Source organism: Pan paniscus, chromosome 3 (assembly GCF_029289425.2).
Source record: "Pan paniscus chromosome 3, NHGRI_mPanPan1-v2.0_pri, whole genome shotgun sequence".
In the NCBI taxonomy this organism is placed as follows: Eukaryota; Metazoa; Chordata; class Mammalia; order Primates; family Hominidae; genus Pan; species Pan paniscus.
In genome coordinates, this window is record NC_073252.2 from 159,292,647 (window position 1) to 159,316,986 (window position 24,340).

At 32.7% G+C, this 24,340-nt stretch overlaps 1 protein-coding gene across 4 annotated transcripts in view; it reads right to left on the reverse strand.

The window, feature by feature from the left end:
• FSTL5 (follistatin like 5) overlaps positions 1-24,340 on the reverse strand; it is a 778,780-nt gene that overhangs the window by 91,965 nt on the left and 662,475 nt on the right. For all 4 annotated transcript variants that reach the window (XM_034959355.3, XM_014344780.4, XM_034959354.3 and 1 more), the window contains one exon: positions 5,427-5,576. In XM_034959355.3, the coding sequence (XP_034815246.2) occupies positions 5,427-5,576 (150 nt within the window). The remainder of the gene's footprint in view (positions 1-5,426; positions 5,577-24,340) is intronic.

A 24,340-nucleotide genomic window follows, 5' to 3' on the forward strand; every position in this document is an offset into this window, starting at 1 on the left:
TTCATCCTTCAAATTTTTAAATATTTTTTATTCTTTACTAATATTTCCATTTTGTTTTTACATTATTTCCTCAACTCCTTTTTATCTTTAGCACTTTGAGCATCTTTAAGATAGTTATTTTAATGTTTTTATCTAGTAAATTTGCCTCAGGTCTTGTTCAGGAATACATTCTGTTGATTCTGTTTTCTTTTTTTTTGAGAGGGAGTCTCACTCTGTTGCCCAGGCTGGAGTGCAGTGGTGCAATCTCAGCTCACTGCAAGCTCCGCTTCCTGGGTTCACACCATTCTCCTACCTCAGCCTCCCGAGTAGATGGGACTACAGTTGCCCACCACCACGCCCAGCTAATTTTTATTTTGTATTTTTAGTAGAGACGGGGTTCCACTGTGTTAGCCAGGATGGTCTTGATCTCCTGACCTCGTGATCTGCCCGCCTCGGTCTCCCAAAGTGCTGGGATTACAGGCGATTGTTTTCTTTAAATGACCATACTTTCCTGTTTCTTTGTACACCTTGTGACTTTTTTTTTTGAAGACTAAGCATTCAAATCTAATAACTGTGATAATTCTAGAGATCAGATTCTTCCCCTTCCTCATGTTTGCTGGTATTTTTTTTTTTGAGACAGAGTTTTGCTCTTGTTGCCCAGGCTGGAGTGCAATGGTGCAATATCGGCTCACTGCAGCCTCTGCCTCCTGAGTTCAAGTGATTCTCCTGCCTCAGCCTCCCAAGTAGCCAGGATTACAGGCATGCGCCACCACGCCTGGCTAATATTGTATTTTTAGTAGAGACAGGGTTTCTACATGTTGGTTAGGTTGGTCTCGAACTCCCGACCTCAGGTGACCCACCCACCTTGGCAACCCAAAGTGTTAGGATTACAGGCGTGAGCCATATATACATGCCCAGCCACTGCTGTTTTTTTAATTGCAATTTTTGCTTTTGTTTATTATTGTAGGCCATCTCTGTTCCAAGGTTCAGCCTAATGCAAACTTAAAGTCTTCTAAGGTATTTTTCTGAGCCTTTCTCTGGGCACCAACTGGTCACTTTCTAATTTTTCTCCTATATGCACTTGTTTTTGAATAAACTAGTATTTAATATTTGGTTCTAAAATGAAGAACTAGAGAAAAATGAAAGAGGATTATAAACAGACACTAGGCCTTTAGATGTCCTAGAAGTCACTTTTGCCAAAGGAAGAGGAGCTTGCAACAATGAGCAAGGTGTGGCAACAATGTTCACCCACCTCTGTCTGTAGCTCTGAAATCAGAAGTGTCAATCAACAATCAAAGAACAGATACCCCAAATGTAAAGGACGGCATCATTTTTGCTTACCCTGGCTCCTGCATTCTGCATGCAAGCTTCTCCTGTTTTTGACAGTTAATATTTTAATAGGCCATATGTTTATCAATTCCCTTGCTCACTATCACATCAAATTTACAGCTAATTTTCCTGATTCCTGAAGTAAACAATTTGTTTCCATGTTGTTTCCATTTACATTGATGATAAAGTATATGTTTTGTGTGTCTGACACAATAAACAAATCGTGCCCTAGTTTTATAATTATTTTTTAAATTTCCACTTAGTCTTTTTGTAATATTTTACTTTATTTTGATATTCATCATTTCTACTGAGAAATTTGCTACCATTCATAGTAATTTATCTGCCTTTTTAAGATCTTCCTCTTTGAAGTGACACAACCAAAAGGCAAAAGGAAGATCTCAAAAAGGCAGATAAATTACTGCCTTTTTAAAGTATATATATATATTTCCAGTTGAGTTTCATTGTCATCTTAAATCTGAGAGTTTACATAAGTGATTCTATATTGTTTTATATTATATAAATTATTAATTATTATAGTTTATTATACTTTATGCAATTATTATTCATTTTGACCAAAATATTAACTTCTCCCTTTTCTTTCTATTATCTACTTTAGGAAATATTGTTGCATATATGTTAGTCCTGACTTTATATCTTAATTTTTCATTTATATTTTCCTTCTTTTTTCCTAAATACACTGCATTATTTGATTGAATCCATTATTTGTAATTCAGGTCTATCTCTGAACTTATTTAATCATCCTCCTCTTTTATTTAAACTATTATTTAACATATACATATCAATTTTAATTTTAATAATTCACTTTTAATTTTTAGAAGATATATTTTGGCTTTTTCAATTTTAGGAATTTATTCAAGAAATACAGGGTTAGTATAAAACTTGAAAGTAAAATAATAAACAAAATAATCATCAATGTAGAAATATAGAAAAAGTCTCAATAGTGTAAACATTTTGCCTCTCTCTAATTTCATCAGTAGATTAAATGTAGTATTAGTTAAAAACTTAGCAGGAATGTATAGAAATTCACTACTGATAGTCACATATGCTATTTTTGGAAGTTAAATATAATATAATAATTTGGAAAATGATGCACCTTGGATAGCTTCATATGCATGCACACACATAAACTCACATGTAATATTCGGTCTCACTTTTCAACTCATATATGTATATACCAAAAGAAATGCATATTTTGCACACAGAAATAAAGTGTACAAAATTGTAGCAAGTAGTATTATTCACCATTGTACAAATTTAAATACACTTTAAATGTCTGTTAGCAGCAGAATGTATAAATACAATTCTGATACTCAAATATAGTCAATTATACTTATTTATGATAGTTCCTCTATAAATCATCACTAACACCAAATTACTGAATACTGATTTCATAAAGGAAGTGAAAAGTTATGATCTGTTGAGCTTTTGTTCATAATATTTTAATCAACCAATCAATACATCACCTTGCTTTATGTATGTATATGTCTAAAGACACCTTATTTAATATACATTGTTAACTGATGAAGATGGAACTCATGGCCAACAGCATTACAACTCATGCCTTAACAAAACTTACTGTTAGGTGCATCACAACCTTCTTGTACTTGGGAACTCTAGACAGCACTTCAACACTATGTGTGGAGGACATTTTAAACAGCAAAATTGTCAAAATCACCGATTTTTTTTTAAAGGTGTTAAATTGAACATGGAAAGAATATTCATTTATAGTATGAAAGTTGAAACAAGAAGGCAGAATATCTTCTTGTTCAAATACACAGAGGCATGTGTATATTTAGTAATAAAAAAGTTTTCACATCTAGGTATGCCCACAAATGACCATAAAATGCCATGGTTATAAATAAATTTAAGCAAGTAGGTAACTACAGATACAGAATCCACAATGAGAATCAACTGTAATCAGTTTCTCCACAGCAATAAAAGAAAGAATTACCCTAGCAACAGCTACAAACAAAATGATCTTGCAATCATAATGTAAAGCACAAATAGCCAGATTCAGATTGTGAATATCATACATATCCATTTATGCTCAAAATCAGCCAGTAGTTACATGTGGTAATAGAAATCTACACAATAATTTCCTTCAAATAGGTAGTATCTAGAAGGAGTAATACAAATAATTATTATTATAATAACATGGTCATAAGGAGAATGCATTTGGACTGTGCCCCAATTTATCAACCTATAAAAATGTGTTTAGATACTAAGTTGAAAAATCTCCACAATCATGATTGTATCATATTATTATCTGTTTTAGCAATTTGTGAAGTCTTTTAAGTTCCCTTAGTATTTCATAATAATAGGCATTTTGAAAAATAATACAGTTTATGTAATTATTACCATATCACTTGAACATTTTATTATTAATATTTTCTATTAATTTTAAATGTTTCACCATTATTTGAAGGTGGAATTATATGAATAATAAGTGATGTTAGCTCTTTCCACTTTTGAACATCACTTAGATAATTTATATTCAGTGAGTATAGTTCTCTAGTTTGAAAACTCAATTTAAAAACCAGCCTGGTTATTTCTAAAATATATTTCCAATTTTAAGCCACCAGCAAGGAGTTTTGATAATCCCGAAATGAATGCTTGTCATTTGTGTTGGCCTATGTTGCAGCTGAAATAAAAAGCCAATCTAGTCAAAATCCAACAGTCTCAAAAATCGGAAACAAAAGAAGTGAAATATACAGCAAAATTTTTTCTCACAATAAATATCAGACCATTAGATTGTATATTCATAAAAAATGTGTAACCTCAGGGCCTTAGGGTTTTCTATTAGAATAACTTCTTCCTTTTACTCATGGTTGTACTGCTCATTCTCATATTAGAAATTGAAACATTAGGCCAGTTATTCACTGTCAATTTATAAACCTGGAAGTGCCAGCTCTTCATAGAAGAAATGTTTTTCATGTTTGTATTTGTGAAATAAGAAACACAAAATAAGCATTTGTTAAATAAGTACAGAATATATGGATGAAATGCTACATGGGCGAGTGAATGGATGGATGGATGGATGGATGGATGAATGAATGGATCCATGTGAAGTTGTTAATCACTTTTAGAATGTGTAGTCCTACTTTGAACATCTTAACACTTTTTGTAGTGCTAGACAGAAATCAAAATTAGAGGGTTAATTTCAAACCAATATTGACTGAAAACATTCTCTGTAAATGAAAAGAATGTTTTGGGTCCAGTTTCCCCAGAAATTTTGATAGGAAACAGGCATATAGCACTTCCACATGCCAGGGTCTACTATAAATGCTTTACATGCATTATTCATCTAATTCTTAAAATAACTTTGTAAGATACATATATTTATTATTCCCATTTGACAGATTATACATATCTCATAAAGCTAGTTAACTTAATTTCCTCTGAGCTGAGAAGCAAAAGATGAAAAAAATTAAGGGAGTAGACTCTAATGCCAGACTGACTGGACACCAACCCTGCACTTCACATTGGTTGTTGTGCAACTGATTTCAGGTAAAGAGCATGGGCTGCAGCAGTCAGTGGCTCAAACTTGAAGTATGAATTCAGAGAATTGTGAAAGCATGACGATGACAATGTTTATTAGAGATTGCTTTCTCTATCTCTAACCTACTTACGTATTATTTATTTTACTACTACCTAGCAAATTCTACTAGGTTACTGTCATCTAGTGAAGCCTACAATTGTCTTGGTCTTTGTTAAGAATAAAATAAGGAGACCTCAATTCCGGTTCTGTAATGATAAGCAGGAAAGTCTTAATTGGCCTCTGCCTGCTCCGACTGTGCCTTCCTTGCTCTAGACAGAATAAGCAGCTGGGAGGGAGATTTGTGTGGAGCTAGGCAGGTTAATATTACAAAGTGTTCATGGATCTAATTTTTGAAAACAAAAAAATTAAATTATCTCCTGAATTCATTAGGCTTAAGGAACAGAATGAGAGAAGAGTTTGCAGAAAATGCATAAATTTTCTAGTTATCCAAGTAAGGAAACACATTATCAGTGACAATCAAGTTACCTGGTAAAGATTACTACAATGACATAAATATTTTTTAAAGATTTACTTTTTCAAAAGTAGTAATTATTCATACCTGAACAACTTTTTGGGACTGCACATCAACAATAAGGACTCTGTCCAAAGTTGGCTGTGCAACATAAATGAACTTGTCTTTGACATTAACAGCTGATGCCCACACACACCTCTGAACTTCATCTCCCTCAGCTTTGGGACAGACTTCATCCTGTAATTTAGGAAAGAGAAAATGAAATTTATATCTTAAATTATAACACATGCCTGACAATATCATGGGTAAAATTAATGTTTCATACTTTACTACTTTCAGCATCAAATGTTAAATATATATATATATAAAGTTTAATTAATAGAACATATTTCAGTTCATTAAATATGTATAGAAAGCAATGTAAATGAGATTCCTTTAAAATAAATTTTATGTTCTTAATTACTTATTTTTCTAGTAAAATGTAGTTCTTTCATTTTTTTTCCTACTTGGTTATAACTCAGCAACTTCAAAAAGTCCAACATCTTTCCTCAAATTTTCCCAGTCTCAAGTTTCTTTAACAGAATAAATGTCACACTAAAGTATATTCCGAGTTTTACACAACATTGGTGGCTGTCCTCATGGCAAATTCATAGTTTTGTTAAGAGTCATATAATCTTCTGGAAAAGATTGCAGGGTTCTTTTAATTTGTAGTAAATCAGAGGCTTAGATAAATTATAATAAGGTAGTTATTCACAATGGTTATTTTATTTTTCAATCAAGGTCAAATTGTATAAAATCTTTCAATATTCCCAAAGCTTCTTATTCTGCTTCCTTATCCTAGAACTGCCTTCTGGTTGAAGACTGCATACTTTGTGTTAGATGACCATAAATGAGGCCAAAAAAGCCCCTCTATTTCCTCTTTTCCTTCATATTGTCAAAAAATGATTGTGGAGGAGATATGCAAGCCCTTGTGATTTATCCTGGGAGTCACAGCATAAGTAAAAGCGTATGAAATGTTTTCACGTTTTCTTTTATTCACTGTTCCATTACAGTTAGGAAAACCACTAATAAGAGAGACTGGTTAAAATGTACATAAAATGTATGTGCAGGCCGGGTGTGGTGGCTCACACCTGTAATCCCAGCACTCTGGGAGGCCAATGCAGACGGATCACGAGGTCAGGAGATCGATCCTGGCTAACACGGTGAAACCCCATCTCTACTAAAAATACAAAAAAATTAGCTGGGCGTGGTGGTGGGCGCCTGCAGTCCCAGTTACTTGGGAGGCCGAGGCAGGAGAATGGCGTGAATCCAGGAGGCAGATCTTGCAGTGAGCCAAGATCGTGCCACTGCACTCCAGCCTGGGTGACAGAGCGAGACTCCGTCTCAAAAAAAAAAATTATGTGCAATAAAAATGTTATTTACATAATAATGTAATGATAAACAATTATTCCAGTATTTCATTTGATTTTTTGTCTGACAATTAACAATGTCTAATTTCATTTATTTGTATACTCCAGTTGTTATCTCTAAGCTAATTTAGAAGAACATTATTTTTTCTAATCTATATAAAACCATTAGTTTTTCAGCAGAGATACCATTCATATGTATTTAATAATCATAAGACAAAAATCAACCACACTTTCATCATCAATATCACCAAGCATTTATTTTTAAAGATAATACTGATGGCAGATATACCACATTGGACACTGAGTAACCACATTGAACAACTAAAAATGTAACCTTTCTCAGGCTGCAGCACCATCATAGGTGGTTTTCCTTTTTGCATAAAATTTGGAAGTTAATGTAAATAGCAAAGCACTTTGCAATGAGACATCCAGTGTGTGGCCTGCTGTTTATGTTCTCCAAATGTCAGATCTAATTCAGGAAGGCTCTGGAGTGTCCATTAACTTTTAAGATCTGGTTCAGTATTGCATGGTTTAGGAACATGAAACAATAGTGTTCTCTTCTAAACAGCACAGATTGTTCTAAGCTTCTAAGACATAAGTGGAAAGACTGAAAATGAAGCATGAGATGTATGGTGTTTCAGGCAGTCCTGGAGTTATGAAATTAATTCTATGTACCATGGCCATTACAGGTGACTACTCGAGAGGTCAACCTGAGTAAAGTCCTTGGCACTCTTAAGGAGGTAGCCCAAAGGCAGAAGTCTGTCTTCACTACATGCTTAGAATGCAGTATTACACTTTCATTCACCAATTCCACTGACACACTGTTTTCTAAGTCAACCTTTTCTTCAGAAATATACTGAATGTCAAGGAAGAGAATCTATTTTGCGAGAAACAAACACTCGATAAAATATGTACTTGAGAGGCATGAAGAAGTGGGAAAAAAGTGGGAACTAAGGTTGGTGAAAGCCTCTGAATACAGGGAAATTGTTTACAAATTCTTCGCCATTGTGTAAAACCTGCCAAAGTAATGAAAAGTGTAAGTGACCTGACACATAACTGTCAGCCAAACAACTGCTGAAACACGAAAGATTTCCACCCCTTTATTTGCTACAGAGCTATTCAACAGTAAAATAAACTGCTCTGCTGGAAATTATTTTCTATTTGGATGCTGTCCCTATAAGACATCCTTGACCAGACTTACAAGCATTTTTACAAAGCCATTAAAAGTTTCCTGACAGTCATCCTGGATTTTCTTTGCTTTGGTTTATGCTATTATTTCTGATTATAGTATATTATTTCTCACTTTACAATAGCACTCTTTTATTTTCTCAGATTAATATTTATTTCTATGGAAGAAAAATAGTAGAGGGATGTTTTTAAGCATGAATTAGAGATTTAATGGGACAAAAAGGAGACACAGAATCCAGAGATGAAAAATAAGATTAAGATAATACATACTGATGAGGAAAGCTGCCAGGGATTATATCAGAGTATTATTAAATCGCTTTTACAGAAATGTATACTAACATTTAGAGTGAACAGAATAAATAAGATGTTAAACTAATGGAGATGAGAGTCCGGGAAAAGACAATTCTAATTTATAATTAGAATTTATTTCTTTTGGATCTTTTCCATATTTAATCACATATTTCCTACATATGTATTATACTTTCCCAAAATGTTAAAGAGTACAAGTTATATCACTACTGATGGTATAAATTTTAATTAGCATTTAAATAATGTTACTAATATCTGATTTGCTAAGCCAAAGTAAATCAAACAGAATCATATATACACTTGTCTTCTACTAGGATGTTGCCATTTTCATTTATTAGACTAATTACCTATTAAAAATACTTTGCCCTAACATCTTTAAATTCCAATCTTTCCTTCCTTCTTTTTCCTATTCTCCTTCTCAGGTCATCCTGCATCATTCCTAAAGACAGATATTTCTCACAAACATGTCTATTCTCCTTGCTTTCACCTCAGTACGTTGCTGTCAGGACTACCTCCTCTCATCCTTCTATCTAAAAGATGTGTCCACTACTCGTTACTTTCAGAAATATCTGCCCTCAATTTTTCTTATAATTTTAACTGTTCAAGTATTCAAACATTCACATTGCCCCATAAATTTAAGAAACACTTCATAAAACAGCTTCAATTGAATTAATATTTCCATTTCAATCATCCATCTAATTATCTTCAGACTTTTGAGCAAGCTTTCTGGAACATTACTTCCATTTCCCAACCTTTCGCACAAAACTAACCATGCTTCACATTGGCTTTCATGACATCACCTCTTTTAAAAGATATATTTTCAAAGTCACCAGTGGCCTCAGAATTTCCAATTATTATCCTTTATTTCTCATTGGAAAGCATTTATTGAGAGCTTACTATGTGAAGAATATTGTGCAAAGCTATGTTTGAAAATTAAAAACATGAATAGGAGAGAACGCTTGCTTTCAAGTTGCCTGTAATTTCTGCCGCATTTAGTGGTTTCAGACATTTGATTTGTCATAAAAGGTTCTTTCATTCTTGCAAGGCAGAGATTGGCAAATAATGGTCCCCCAGGCCAAATTTGGCCCACTGCCTAATTTGATATGATCCAGAAACTAGGAATGTTTTCTTTATCTTTTAATGGTTGAAAAAAATAAGAAAACGGAGTACAATTTCATGACAAGTAAACATTATACGAGATTCAAATTTACAGAAATGAAGGTGTATTGTAACCCAACTACAACTATTCATTTAAATATTATGGCATCTTTCATGTTATAATGACAGACATATGTCCCGAAAAGTCTAAGATATTTACTTACTACCTGGCCATTTGCAGAAAAAAAGTGTTGCTGATCCCATGTTAGTATACATTCTGACCTTAGTTATCATTTTTGTCCTATTATTTAAATTCTTTCTGCCTGTGGCAGCTCCTTTATCTTCAGTTCCCTGGATGTGGCTTCAGAAAAGCCAAGGCTCAGACTTTAGTTTTCTGCTGTAATTCTTTTACATTAAATTCCTCTGAAAACTCATCCATTCTGATTGCCTAATTACTATCATGGTCAGGTAACAACCAGACACTAATCTATGGCTTTGCCATTCACCAGGCTTTCCTCCGCTGTCACCTTCTAGGAAAATTGTTGAACAGGCAGTTTCAAAGAGAGAGATAATATAGAACAAAAAAGTATACTATCTTAAAGGAAGCATTAAAGTTGATCCAAAACTTAATGAAATAAATAAACCAAAGAAAGAATGAAATACTTGCATACGTGAACACGAAGAAAGTGATTTGTATTACAAAAGTTTTTAAAAAACTGAGTAGTTCTATACAATAGGAGACTATTGAATAGTAACGTAACAAACTAAAATTCATAATAAAAACATTCCAAACATATATTGAACATAAGTATAGTTTATATGTCAAATATCTTGTCTTTTAGAAAAAAAGAGTAAAAGTATGGACTTTGGAAGATGTGAAACTAAAGCAATGAAAGAGCCATTAATTAAATGCTAATGAGGCCAGGCGCAGCAGTTCACGCCTGTAATCACAGCACTTAGGGAGGCCAAGGCAGGTGGATCACTTGAGTTCAGGAGTTCAAGACCAGCCTAGCCAACATGGTGAAACCCCATCTCTACCAAAAATGGAAATACAAAAATTAGCCAGGCACGGTGGTGCACGCCTGTAATCCCAGGCACTCAGGAGGCTGAGGCAGGAGAATGGCTTGAACCCAGGAGGCACAGGTTGCAGTGAGCCGAGATCGCAGCACTGCAGTCCAGCCTCGGCAACAGAGTAAGACTCCGTCTCAAAAAAAAATAAATAATAAATAAATATCTGGTTCTCTGCATAATTTGGATTACAATGCATTCTGTAATTTATGTGAATAAAAACAAACTGTCGCTGGTATTATGAAGAACACAGAAACACAAATGTGATAAATAAGGTAGCCTAACATGTATACATCCAACTTGGGTTCCAAATTAGGGAGCCTTGGAGATCCACCCATGTTTGTTATGCAGACACTGCTAGACAAGTACTGAAAGAAAACAGATGTTGAGACAAAGGAGGGGAGAGAGGGTTTGGTGTCTTAATATATCATTAAATAAAGGCATGTAAGTCTGAAAACTTGTGGAAACACTGCAGGCCTGGGTCTCTCACTGATCTAGTTAGTAGTTATGAAAAATAAACATATTTTAGTAGTTTTGCATTGTTTTACTTTTATGCTTCTCTACCAATCAGGTTCCTAAGACAGGCAGAGAGTCCCTACCCACTTGTTGTAACTGAAAATTGAATTGGGATGTTCTCTGGGTTGCCAATGTGTGTAAATTAACCACTCTCTCTGCTCCTTCCTGCCACAAATAATGTATAAGATTGCATCAAAGGAAATAGAGACGTCAACACAGTCTTCTGTTTTCTTCAGAGTTTCTTTTAATTACTCTTTCCTAGTGCCCCCTCTTTTGTAAAAAAAATAATACATTTTGGTATGAATTTTAATTAATTACAAATGTATAACTTTTATATCCATTGTTCATCAACAAATGTCCTGTCCATTAGCTAGAGCACTCTACTTAATATTTCATGAAAAGCAAAGATTTTCCACAGCTATTGAAAAGCACCCCAAAATACTTTGTCAAATTATTTTCAATCTATATTTGGCAGCCAAATTTCCAACACCTACATAATTCATTCCTAACTTTGAGGTGTTTCACTGATTTTTTTCTTGTCTGAATTTTCACAGAATTTTTATTTTGTGACATATAATTTGGCAATGAATCATATATTATATTTCCAATTAAAATGTTAGCCTTTGCTATTCCTGTATTTCTACATGTCCCAAACATAATGCTGAAGGTGCAATATTTGCTTAGTAAATACGTGTTTAAATATCACTTATAATAGCCAAAAAGAAAAAATAGTCAAGAAGTGGTGTATGTTACTCAATCACGATGTTAAACACTATGCAATGTCATGCAGAATCACTGAGAAACTGAATTCTAGAGTTGTACTAATCAAAATGTGGTCTGTAAACTGCTGCCAGTTGGCATACAATTTGCTACCAAGCTGAGGATTCCATAGAAATTGAAAATAACCATTTAGAACATTTTATAGCAATTTGACATTGCCATAATATCCCTGTATGTGATCAGTAGACCTATCTACTTTAACACTATTTAAACCAGTTTGGGTATTGTCAAATTTGCCTGGAGGATTTCATGTAGTGAAAACTACCTACTGGTTTTACAAGAGAAAAACAGAATGAGCAAAAATCAGTGATTTTTTTTTCTCCCACATAGTTTAGGAAGCACTGATTTCATGCTTTTTTATTCTAGCGCTCTCTCTCTCTTTCAGTATTTCTTGCTTTTAAGTATGTATTTTTAACTGAAGCTGTCACAATCTGAGTCTATTGCTGTAAATTTTAAAAGTGAATAATAAAATACTTGGAGATATAATGTTCAGTTTATCAAATGCAAGGAATATAAATAATTATTCTGAATGAGGATTTATTCAGTTTGTCATAAATCAAGGCAAATACAACACAGTTACTTTTGTACTGAATTAGAATATTCAGGTTTAGATTCCTAGGATATATTTACAGTTATGTAGAAATATTTATCTCTATACACACATGATCAAGTCTGAGCTATTTGTGAATATGCTAGATATAAAGTTCCTTTCAATATTGCTTTGCAATATTGGAAAAAATCTTGCAAAAATGCATTAAACGATTTGGTAGAATTGAATAGCCTCCAAATTTGACCATTTTTTAAAGTACTGAGGATAAAATACTTTCATAATTTTTAATTGAGATTACTGCTTATAACCAAAGCAATACTTTTTTTCTAAACTGAGATATATTAAATTTATCCCATTCAATTTCCGATTTCATTTATAAATATCATAAGTAGTCTTTCTCATATTAGTCAGAACACAGGTAGTCATGGTAACTTGGGGGCTCTATTTGCCTAATTTGTGCTACATTGACACACTGTTATTTGTGCTACATTGACACACTGTTATTTGTGCTACATTGACACACTGTTATTTGTGCTACTTTGACACACTGTTAGGTAGCATGGTGTTGCTTTAGGATATCAAAGGTCCAAAGGCTACATTACAGAAATTTTTATGCTTTCTTTTAATATATTATGTCTTTCAGTAATACAATAAAAACAAAGCTTATGACACTATGCTATCATAAGCTGAGCATTGTTTTCTCTTCATAAATAGTGTATTAGAGAGGTTAAAACAAAACAGGCTTTGAGGACAAAGAGACCTCAATGTAGTGTCCAAGGGTGCACTTACATTATCTGTGCAAGGAGACCTGTTGAGGCTTGCTAACTCATTGGTAAATTGGGTATAATGATATTACCTATCACATGGAGTTATTGTGAGAAGTAAATAAAATCATATTTGAAAAGGTCAAGTGATCAATAAAAGTTACCACTTATTTTCATCTAGGAAATTATCAATGTACTACATTTGACAAAAACTATAAGTCTACATGTTTTTGATGCAAACTTTTAAAAAAATTCTACCAAATGTTTTGGAAGGAAGTTTGCTGTGCATGTTCAAGAGATTCAGAGAGCTGCTTTAAATGTGGCATGATTATTGCATATAGGGCAAGGAGAATTTTATTCTCTCTATCTGGCGTTTGGCAGTCCCGTGACTGAGCAAATCACTTCATCTTTCTCATTTCTTTACCTGAAAATCGAGAGGATTAAATCAGAGGTTTGTCAATTTTTTTGACGAAAAAAAGTTATTTGAATTATTTCAACTCTGCTTAAATGTAAAATGTTATAGTGGTTTTAAAAAATATTGAATTAGATGAGAAAAGCTGGTTTAAAAAGACACAACTGTAGGGTGTTAAATTTCAAACGCTTACAGAACATAAAAACCAAATTCTAGATGCTTCTTGAATGCAGGACTAGATGATTGCTTTCCTGGCTTTTATAGTTACTGTAAAGGAGCTGAAATCCTAGCTAGGGGGAAGGTCCAGGGGCCATTAGACACTGAGAACAGGAGAGGCAGGCACTTAATGTCTGTTGGGAAAGACATACATTTGAATAGTAGGGAAAGCAAATTAAATATCAAGAAAAGGTCTAGAGTTAGGTCCAAAAAATAGAAAACAGAGCTTGACAAAAAGGTGTTGGAATTGAAAGCCAATATTAAAGCATTAAAGAAATAGGACACCTACTAGATGGATATCCGTAATTGCAAATTGTATGAACAATGAGGGTTTATGGATGAAACTAATTTAAACCTAGTATGGATAACTTGGAATCAAAGAATTAGATGTGTTTAAACTTTCCTCAGTATGATGAATATTTGAATTGTATACGAGCAGTGATATTCTTTCTTTAACTTGTGGCACACAGCACAATTATTAGATTGGTTAGTGAGGGAAAAAAATTAAAACTAAAGAAAATAATTACCACATAACACATGAAGTTAACTGACCCCCAACTATTGATTAATAAATTCTTATCATTGAAAAATCAATAAAATGTTTGTTTTAAATGCCCAAGGTACACCTTTCTGTACAATTTTTCTGACAATAGATATTCAACCTTTTCATTAAACTTTGAAAAGAGGGAGTTTGGGATACTTTGTTAATGCAGCTTTTAAAACATGCGCAGGAATTAAAATGCAGAATATTTTTTTGTACTTCAGTTCTATCTTGTAGAATTCATTTTCGCAGCCTGATTTTTCATTTAGTGGGTATTTTTTATTTCAAAATCTGCATTATATTTGCTTTATTCATATAAGTGGAAAACAGAGACGTGAATTCCGTTGAAATAAAAATTCTAGTTTTTAAAAGACATTTTATATGAATTCTAGTTGGATTTAATTCACTCTGATCCTCTGAATTTCTAATATTATTGTGCAATAAATTTCATTATTTCTTGTCATTACAAATCCATAAAAAATCGAAAACAAACTTTTAAGGAAAAGCATCATACAGTTTGAAGATGGAACATCCGATATAATACAAGTTCTCCTTTCTCCCCCTTAAATGTTTCTCTGTCCTTTTAGTAATGACACATGAGTTCTGATAACACATGTTGTACAATTTCTATTTTTGGAAACCTTAGTTGAAGAGTGAGACAGGTTTTATTAATTATTTTCTAGATATGCATATGTAGCCTTTCCCTGTGATTATCTCACTCTGTCTACTAACTAAAAAATGTTGACATGGAAGGATAAATCAGGTGGATTTTGTGACTGCTGGATTATCCACATTTGATTCAGTACAGTATATCACTTAGGAATTAAACTTTTTTTTTTTCCTGTGGCACATAATCTTACAATACAGATGGTGCTTAGTTCTTGCATCTTTCCATATTGTCTAGCACAGAAGTGCCTTATATGGAACAAAGGCTTAACAGGTTTGCAAGACTACTATTGACTGAAAAAATTACTCTGAAATGCAATCAATTTATCTTTAAAAACTATAAATGTTTTGCAGAGATAATTATATGTGTTTAATTTTTAAGCATTACTGTAATTCACACATAAATTTGTTCTACATAAGAATGACTACAAAGAGCTTTGCATCAGATTTCTTACAGTTATGTGGTAAAATAATATTGGACAAAGAATTGTTATACATGTATACTATTGCTATGTTTTATCAATTAAAGGAAAACCATAAAAAAGATTTGTTTTTTAAAAAACATCTTTTTAAATCTTTAGAAATAAGTGTTACTTAAAGACTTTAGCTCTGTACCTACCTTCATTTTATATGAAAACAGAAATAAAAGGCACGTTATCTTTGTCCATTACATTTATAACTATATATTCATTATCATATTTTATAAAATATTACATTTTATCTGGGCTCTTTTTTTACTGAAAATTTAAATAGGGTTCCAGGCCACATTATCCATTTTAGGAAAATTTTTCAGAGTAAGAACTTGAAAACAATATTGAGAATTCACAAAACCTGAGCCGGTGATTTAGTTCAAGGTCCATCATTAGAAATATATACAGATTATATAATCAGTATGCTATTATTTAATTCTATCTTTTAATTTTTCAAATAAGTTCAAAAGGGAGCTATTGGCTATTAGATATCTTTTGTGAAATTATATTAGCTACTGTTTAGTGAAAATCACAGATTACAGAGTTAAGTTTTGAACGTAAATGATACTAGATACATAGATTTTTAAACATATAATCTCATTCTCCTTTGCTCCTATCATAAGGAGCTAATTTTTCACTTTAAAATAGAGATGGGATAGAACTGATCGCTTCTTTTTCAGGATGGAAGCAAGAACACTTAGGAGAGAGCCAACAGGCTGGGCATGGTGGCTCATGCCTGTAATCCCAGCACTTTGGGAAACTGTGGTGGGCAAATCACCTGAGGTCAGGAGTTCAAGACCCGCCTGGTCAACATGCTGAAACCCCGTCTCTACTAAAAATACAAAAATTAGCTGGGCGTGGTGGCACGCCCTTGTAATCCCAGCTACTGCAGAGCTGAGGCAGGAGACTGGCTTGAACCCCAGAGGCAGAGGTTGCAGTGAGTTGAGAACATGCCACTGAAATCCAGCCTGGGCAACAGAACGAGACTCTGTCTCAAAAAAAAAAAAAAAAAAAAAAAAAAAAAAAGAGAGAGAGAGCCAGCAAATAGGTCCCATTCCCCATTCCAGCAGAAACACCTTGGTAGAGTTTTCAGGCAATATAGTTATGCTGCCAGTAGTTGCACCCTTCAAATGTGTTTTATGTTACATTTTCTTTAAAGCTGTACAAATGAGATTTATAATAGGATTATACAATATGCAGCCACATGTCAATTTCATCTCCCTTTTATCCTTCTATATCTTTAAAACAGCCTAGTTTCCTGATCTTTTGAAAAATATTTAAATTAGGAGAAATTCAGAAGCATTATTTCCTTTTTTGTGTCCTCAGTGTACATCTGTCTGTAAGAGCAACCATTACACTTGAGTGTGCTTAAAATTTATGTATCTGTTATGTTATAATTTTCTCTCCCCCGCCTATCACAATGCTTGACACAAAGCAAATTCCAAATATGGATAAACTAGTAAACAAACCTCAGTGCATGAGTGATAATTTGGAAGTCAATATTAAATGGGTCAAATTTAGATCTCATCTGTAAACTACTGTAGAGGTATACTATGAAATGTTTATTTTAAAATATAGCCAGAAACATAAATGTTATGTATGTCTATTATTAACTTTTAGTATAACTTTCTGTTAACATGTATGTATATATGCATATATATATAATATGTATTTACATGAAAACAGCAGCTGCTTTAATTCTGTTGTTTTCTAAAATTAAAAAATAGGTAGATAGCATAGTTCATGGTACAACTATGTTGTTGTTTGGCAAGTTCTAGATGAAATATTGACTCTGCCATTAATTTGCCAAACAACCCATCATATGTCTTCTAAAATTGGATCAACAACATTTTGAAAATAAATGACTAACATAGAAAAAACGAGTTATAATGGGCAATAAGTTGGTAGCTTAAGTACTTAAAATACGAATGATAATTTTGAAGTTTAAGCTATTTTCATTGTAATTCTTATTATATAATTCTTTCTTAATTTCCATGTAGACAACATGGTATATAAAATAAGTATATAGTACATGGAGAATGTAAATATATTTTTAAATACTGAAGAGTTAATTTTTAATATTTACCAATACAAACATTTAGTAAAATAAAATTGAAACACAATTTCCTGTAGTATGTTTTCCTTCCCTCACCACCTCCAAACTGATATTTGTGACTTTTTTAAAATATGGAAAAAAAATTTAAAGAAATGGATGTCTTCACTGTTAAATTGAAATTGTGAGAACTATTGTTGAAATATCAAAAGTAAACAATGAGAAATTAAGCCAGTGTTCAGAAACTTATAGTTAAATGAAAAGTTTTAGAAATGTTGAGAAAAATAAAAGATAAAGATTTAATCATTAAAATTGTAAATCTAATCCATGAGTATGCAAAATAATTATATATATTTCAATATATTTAGAAAGAAAAAGTTATTAGAATTGTATAAGCAAAATTATTGTCTCTCATAGAAGAACACCAACAGATAATATTTAATATTGATAATACAAGAAATATCATCACTAACTACCTTTTTTTAGTGATTAAATGTAGCAATTGATTGCATGAGCTGGAACTAGACATAGGGGGACATGAAGGAATAATCTACTATATTTTATAATAAAATCTTTTATTTATTTTATATTTGCCGTGAAAATATATTACCTTGAAAAAATAGGTACTTTTTTGTGTTAAAATAAATCTTAGATGAAAAGACTAAGTATTCTTTAAGACACATCTAATATGATAGATTTGTGTGATTTTGTAAATCTCAAGTAAAAGGTTTTGATGTTTAAATATATTTGTATCAATATTTTTTTCCGTCAAAATCTTCAATTTTACCTTTGAGAATTTCTATTGAAAAATCTAAATAACCTTAAACATGTTTATTTGTAAAGCGTGCGGAATGCACTTTTACATGTGTATAAGTGAGCCCTTATTAGTCATATAAAAATGTTGTCGATGTATTATCTGAGACACACAACATTCTGATGGTATTCATCCAAATACCTTGGCTACTTGTTTTCGATAATCTCTTGAAAGGACTTCATATGCTACTTGGCCCACTTAATAATGCTATGTAACTCCATTAGATTTATAAGCTTTCCACTGTTGTTACCCCCAATTTTAGGCTTACATATTAAAGCTTAAGAGAAACACGAAGTGAGAATTATAAAACAGTGTGATTACTAAGGAAGCTTTATAAGACCTCTTTACATCTACGATGTCAAGCACCGATTTCTTAAATTCATTTCTTTTTAAATCTACAGAATAATCTTCTAAGGAATAGTTAGAAATAGTTTACATTCCTCTCTTCAGGAAGCTCTTTGCAGGATATCATTGTAACCACAAAGGGAATAAAGCTCACATTTTTATCACTGTATAACTCTCTGTAAGTTAAGCCATGTTTGAAACGAGACACCCTGAGAAAAAAAAATTAGTGGGGAAACATTTTGATTCCCTTTCTGAAAGACAGTGGTGTTGTATTCAAAAGGTTACTCACTGGCTTCATGGGGAAATGAATTGTTTGCATCATGTAAAGAGGCTGGTATTTCAAATGACTATTTTTGAGGACCAAGTTTGCAGAAGTATAAGTGGACTAGAAACAGAACAAGGGAATTGATGAACACCCTGAAGGCTGTTTTGTTTGAGATAAAGGACAACAACAGCAGAGAAAGAAATGTGGACCATTGAGCTTCCCAATTTCTAATCTCAGTTTCAATTTCTTGAAACGTAAGTATTCTGGACATTACAAATAACCTGTTCCTAAGCAAGAATTCTTTTCTAACAGACTGGTAACAGTAGTTTATAAAGGTAAAATAATTTTGGTTTGTGGAAATGCCAAACCTGGATAAAAGACATTTTAGAGGACTCTTTCATCAGACTCCCTGTATAAAGTATAATGAGTTCAGTTCTACAGTTCAGTATCATTTAAGTTAGCATTAAAACCAGGAATAGGCTGGCTGAGGTGTCTCATGGCTATAATCCTAGAGCTTCAGAGGTTAAGTCAGGAGAATCTCTTGAGCCCAGGAATTAGAGACTAGCCTGGGCAACCTTGCGAGGCCCTGTCTCTACAAAAAATTGAAAAAATTAATCAGATTCAGTGGTGTGCACTTGTAATTTCAGCTACCCATGAGGCTAAGGTAGAAGGATCACTTGAGCCCAGGAACTTGAGACTGCAGTGAGCTATGAATGCACCACTGCACTCCACCCTGGGCGAAAGAGTGAGATCCTGTTTCAATAAAACAAAGCAACAACAACAACAACAGATCAGTAATAGATCTTTCAGGTTCCACAATATAAGACATATGCATAATAAGACACGTGGTTTTCTTTAAAGTTATTTTAGGACCCATTAAATAATAAGTAATACCATGGCATATGTGAAAAGCAGCAGCTAGATCTATAACAAGCAAAGAAGGTGGCTGAATGAAAAAGTATCAAAGAATAAAAGAGTGATAGATAAGGATGGAACAGTAGTAGAAAACCAGAAGAGTAACAAAGTTGGTAATCTTGGGAAAGCTTGTTTTTGAGCCTGTAATTTTAAACATTTTTCCAAACTCCTTTTCAGTTTGACTTCTGAATCCATAAGTCTGAAATAGAATTCTATTTGCTTGAAGTTCATACTCTAGGTGACAAGATGAAATCATGTGTACAACTAGGATAAATATAGAAATAATCATATCTAGTAAAGCTACATAACAAGATGGAATAAAAGATGAAAAATAGCTAAAAGTTTGTTGTATATATCCTCACCAACTCACTATCAAAAGCTGAAACCTAATGTAATCTGACATTGCACCAAAATTGAGTTTTTATTTACAGCAAGCAAATACCATTTTCTGAGAGATTTGATTCTATACTCTAAATATATCAGGTCTTATCTAAACTTTATTGATCAGTGAGTTATATTGGGAAGTATACTACTACTCTCTCTTAATGTCGACCGTGAATTTGAAAAATATTATATTGATATTTAATCCCTTTTCATGGGAAAAATGGTTCCAAAAGACTCATTTCCACCACTGGTACTCAGGAAATCTGTCTTCTAAAATGAAACACATTAGCATTTTTTCTGTACTAAAAACTCATATACAGTGCATTTACACAGGAACTTTTCACTGTGTGATCCATGAGGTTAGAGTCACTCTGAAACAATTCAATAATAAATTACTCTATGAAACATTTTTCACAAACACATTGAAAGAAGAATATTGTTTCATGGCAATTGCAAATTAAGGAGAAATATTAAGGTGGAGAGAGAATTAGATGTATACATTTTTAAACTTAGAGAATGCATAAAACGATGAATAGCTAAGGCTCAAAGCAATGGAAATTTTGTTAAATTCATTTAACAAATGTTTCTTGGCCTGTCATATGTAAGACATTGTACCGAGCATGTTGAGAATACAAACACTAATCAAACTTAATCCTTGACTACAAGAGATAGGAAGATGTGATGGTTGATTTATATGTCAGCATGGCTAGCCTATGGTGCCCAGTTGTTTGGTCAAACACTCGTCTAGATTTTGCTGTGAAGATGCTTGTGAGGTGATTAGCATTTATAATTAGTTGACGTTAAGTAAATAGATTACCCTCCATAATGTTTATGGGCCTCCTCTAATCAGTTGAAGGAAATAAGAGCAAAGACTAAGGTTTTTTCAAAAAGAAGGAATTCTATCTTAAGACTTCAACATAGAAATCCTGCTTGAGTTTCCAGCCTGCTCTATGAATTTAAGATTCAAGACTACGACTTCAACTCCTGTGTAGGTTTCCAGACTGATGCCCTCAACAGTAGATTTTGGACTTAGGACTGCAACATCAACTCTTATCTGAATTTCCTGCTGGCTGGCAAACCCTACAAATTTTGGACTTGACATATCCCACCTGCAGTTGTGTGAGCCGATTCCTTAAAATAAAACTCTCTATATAGGAGATAGATAGAGAAAAAGATAGAGATAGAGATAGAGATAGAGATAGAGATCAAAAGAGAGAAATAGAGGGAAACGTGGCGATAGAGGTAGTGGTAGCAGTAGAGGAACAGACAGAGATAGAAATGGAGAGCTTATTGATTCTGTTTTTCTGGATAAATATTTTCTGATTGCATAATATTCAACAAATTTCTCATGTAATTACTTTGGAATTAGAAATATATTATTAAGAGAATGTAGCACTAAATAGCTTCCACACTCTGAATTGCCATCTATCTTGTTTTTAAATGTAGAAAATATTACCTACATGTAAAAATTTAGTTCAACACTTATTCTCAAAGCATAACATGATCAATGCGCTTCTCATTCTATTGCTGGATACTTGCATGTACATGACAGTATTTGTGTATATATATTCCAATTATTTAAGCTTATTTTACATTAAGGAATGAAAAATGACAGAGTAATATAAAATGAGTTTAATTTACTCTAGCCTTTTTTCATATATGTGGCATATGATAATTACATAAGAAATATCTTTCATGTCATGAGTTTCTCCATATATTCTGTATTTAAAAATCAGAAGCAGAAATTAGTTATAACAATTCCCTTTTTAAATATTATTCTTAGTTCTTTACAAAATGTTGGTCACCTTAAATTTTGAGCTGTATTTTAATTTCAACATCCAATGCAGTAAAAATGTCATAAATGTTTTCAAAACCAAAATACTATTTGATAGTTTTCTCCTTTCTTAAAAATGCAACAGGCTTTTCTATTAATCCTTTTATTACTCTTCCATAAGAGTACAGAAACCTTTATAAACTTTTTAATATAGTATAAGAATGCAAACTTTCTATCCTTGCATGTATTTTTATGTTGAAGTATATGTTTCTAGAATAACTTCATATTCTATAATATTTATCTCACATGCAATATGACTGTAGATTTCCAGGGGCTGTGACTTTAAAAATCTGATATAGCAGATTAGTTATTAGTAACTAGTTATCTCTGCTTTGTCGCTGTTGGTGTATGTTTGTGGATAAGGGTTCACTGTTTGAAGAAAATAAGTTAAAGTTGTCATCATTCATATTTGGTTTCCATTTCCTCTTTAATATTTAATTTCTTATCAGAAAATTATACACAGTTTGCATATATAATTTTTCTCTGTATCTATTAATATATTATGTATATTTATTTCTCTATGTATGCATACATAAACATATATGTATACATAGAGACCTGGATACATCACATTGCTTTGTCCTACATCTCTATGTCTCTATGTATGTATATATACATATACATATATATGTATACATAGATAAATATACATATTTAATTGGATACATAGAGAAATAATATGTGTATACATAGAGAAATAAATATACACAATTCTACATTGTTTTTCTTTAGTTGTTTTAGGAGGACATCTGAGTATTATAAAGCTTTAAAGAGAGAGAAATGCAGGTAAATAATGCTCACATCCTTGTTGCCCTGACATGTTGCAAAACTGTCACATCAAATTTTTGCTTGTTTTTTTAACTTGAGATTCCAAGTGATTAAATTAACTCACCCAGAGCTGTCAAGAAATGTTCTGGGAAAGCATGCTCTTTAAGACTTGAGTCACATAGTAATGAAGCATTTACTGATACCCTGAAATAGCACACATGTGGTGCAGGAAGAACATTCTTTGTCTCTAAATTTGCAAATCAGATTCCTGAAGTGATAGTTTTGTGATGAAGAGTATGGATTTCACAGCCTATCTTCTTAGTATTAGTAATCGAAGTTTCAAATTCTGTGATATAGCCAAGACATGTGTGTCGTTAGCCGCAAAACTGCTAGTCCTGTAGAAATCAGAGAGAAACACTCTCCTATAAAATTATTTTGCTCTGATTTAAATAATAATATTTGTATTGAACACCACACTACCTATATCTGCATGTTAGTCCATATTTCTTATTCAGAATATTTTTGTAAGAATATGAGTGTGGCTTAAATTATTTCTTTCATCAGCAATAATTTGTTTTTATTCATGTGCTTATGTATTACATACATATATGCACATAAACACAACTTATTCAAAGACCGACTTAATAATGATAACGTTTAAGATTAAAAAGAGAATAGGGCCGAGTGAAGTGGCTCATGCCTCTAATCCCAGAACTTTGGGAGGCCGAGGAGGGTGCATCACGAGGTCAGGAGTTCGAGATCAGCCTGGCCAACATGGTGAAACCACCACGTCTCTATGAAAAATGCAGAAATTAGCTGGGCTTGGAGGCACGCGCCTGTAATCCCAGCTACTTGGGAGGCTGAGGCAGGATAATTGCTTGAACCCAGGAGGCGGAGGTTGCAGTGAGCCGAGATCACTCCATTGCACTCCAGTCTGGGTGACAGAGCAAGATTCTGTCTTAAAATAAAATAAAATAAAATGAAATAAAATAAAATAAAATTCCATGTGCAATTTAAGATTTTTTGCATGTATAATTAAGTTGTAACTTAACCAAAATGGTAAGAATTTTACTTAATAATTTAGCCTATGGCTGAAATATTTTTAAATAAAAGGACATTAGATTTCTTTGTCCTACAAAATATCCAGGAGGAAACTGACTTCCTGGTCATTATCTCCTCTCATAATGTTTTTCCTTCTTTTCATTCTAGGGCATAGATTTAAAGTATAAATTATTGTCTCCATGTATTAGTATATGACAGCAACACTGCCTACTGGTAGGCTGAAATGAGGATTTGAAAAAATTTGATATTTTCCCTTATTTATCTGAATTGTCCATTCCAATGAGACCTCATGAAGAATGAGATGAAGAATAAAAGTGGTTTTACATTTATAAAGCATCTAATATACACCAGCTTCCCACCAGATTATTTACAGGATATTTTATTATATTTTCTTAAATATAACCTACAAATACAGGAGGTATTCTAAATTGGAGAGCAGGCAAAGCTATTGCAGGTCGTGTCCATCCCTGGTATTTCACTTTTCTTACCTTCATTTTAGCAAATTCTTAGGAATTTGCTAATTCTTAGGAATACATAATATATTAGCAAATTCTTAGGAATACATAATATATTA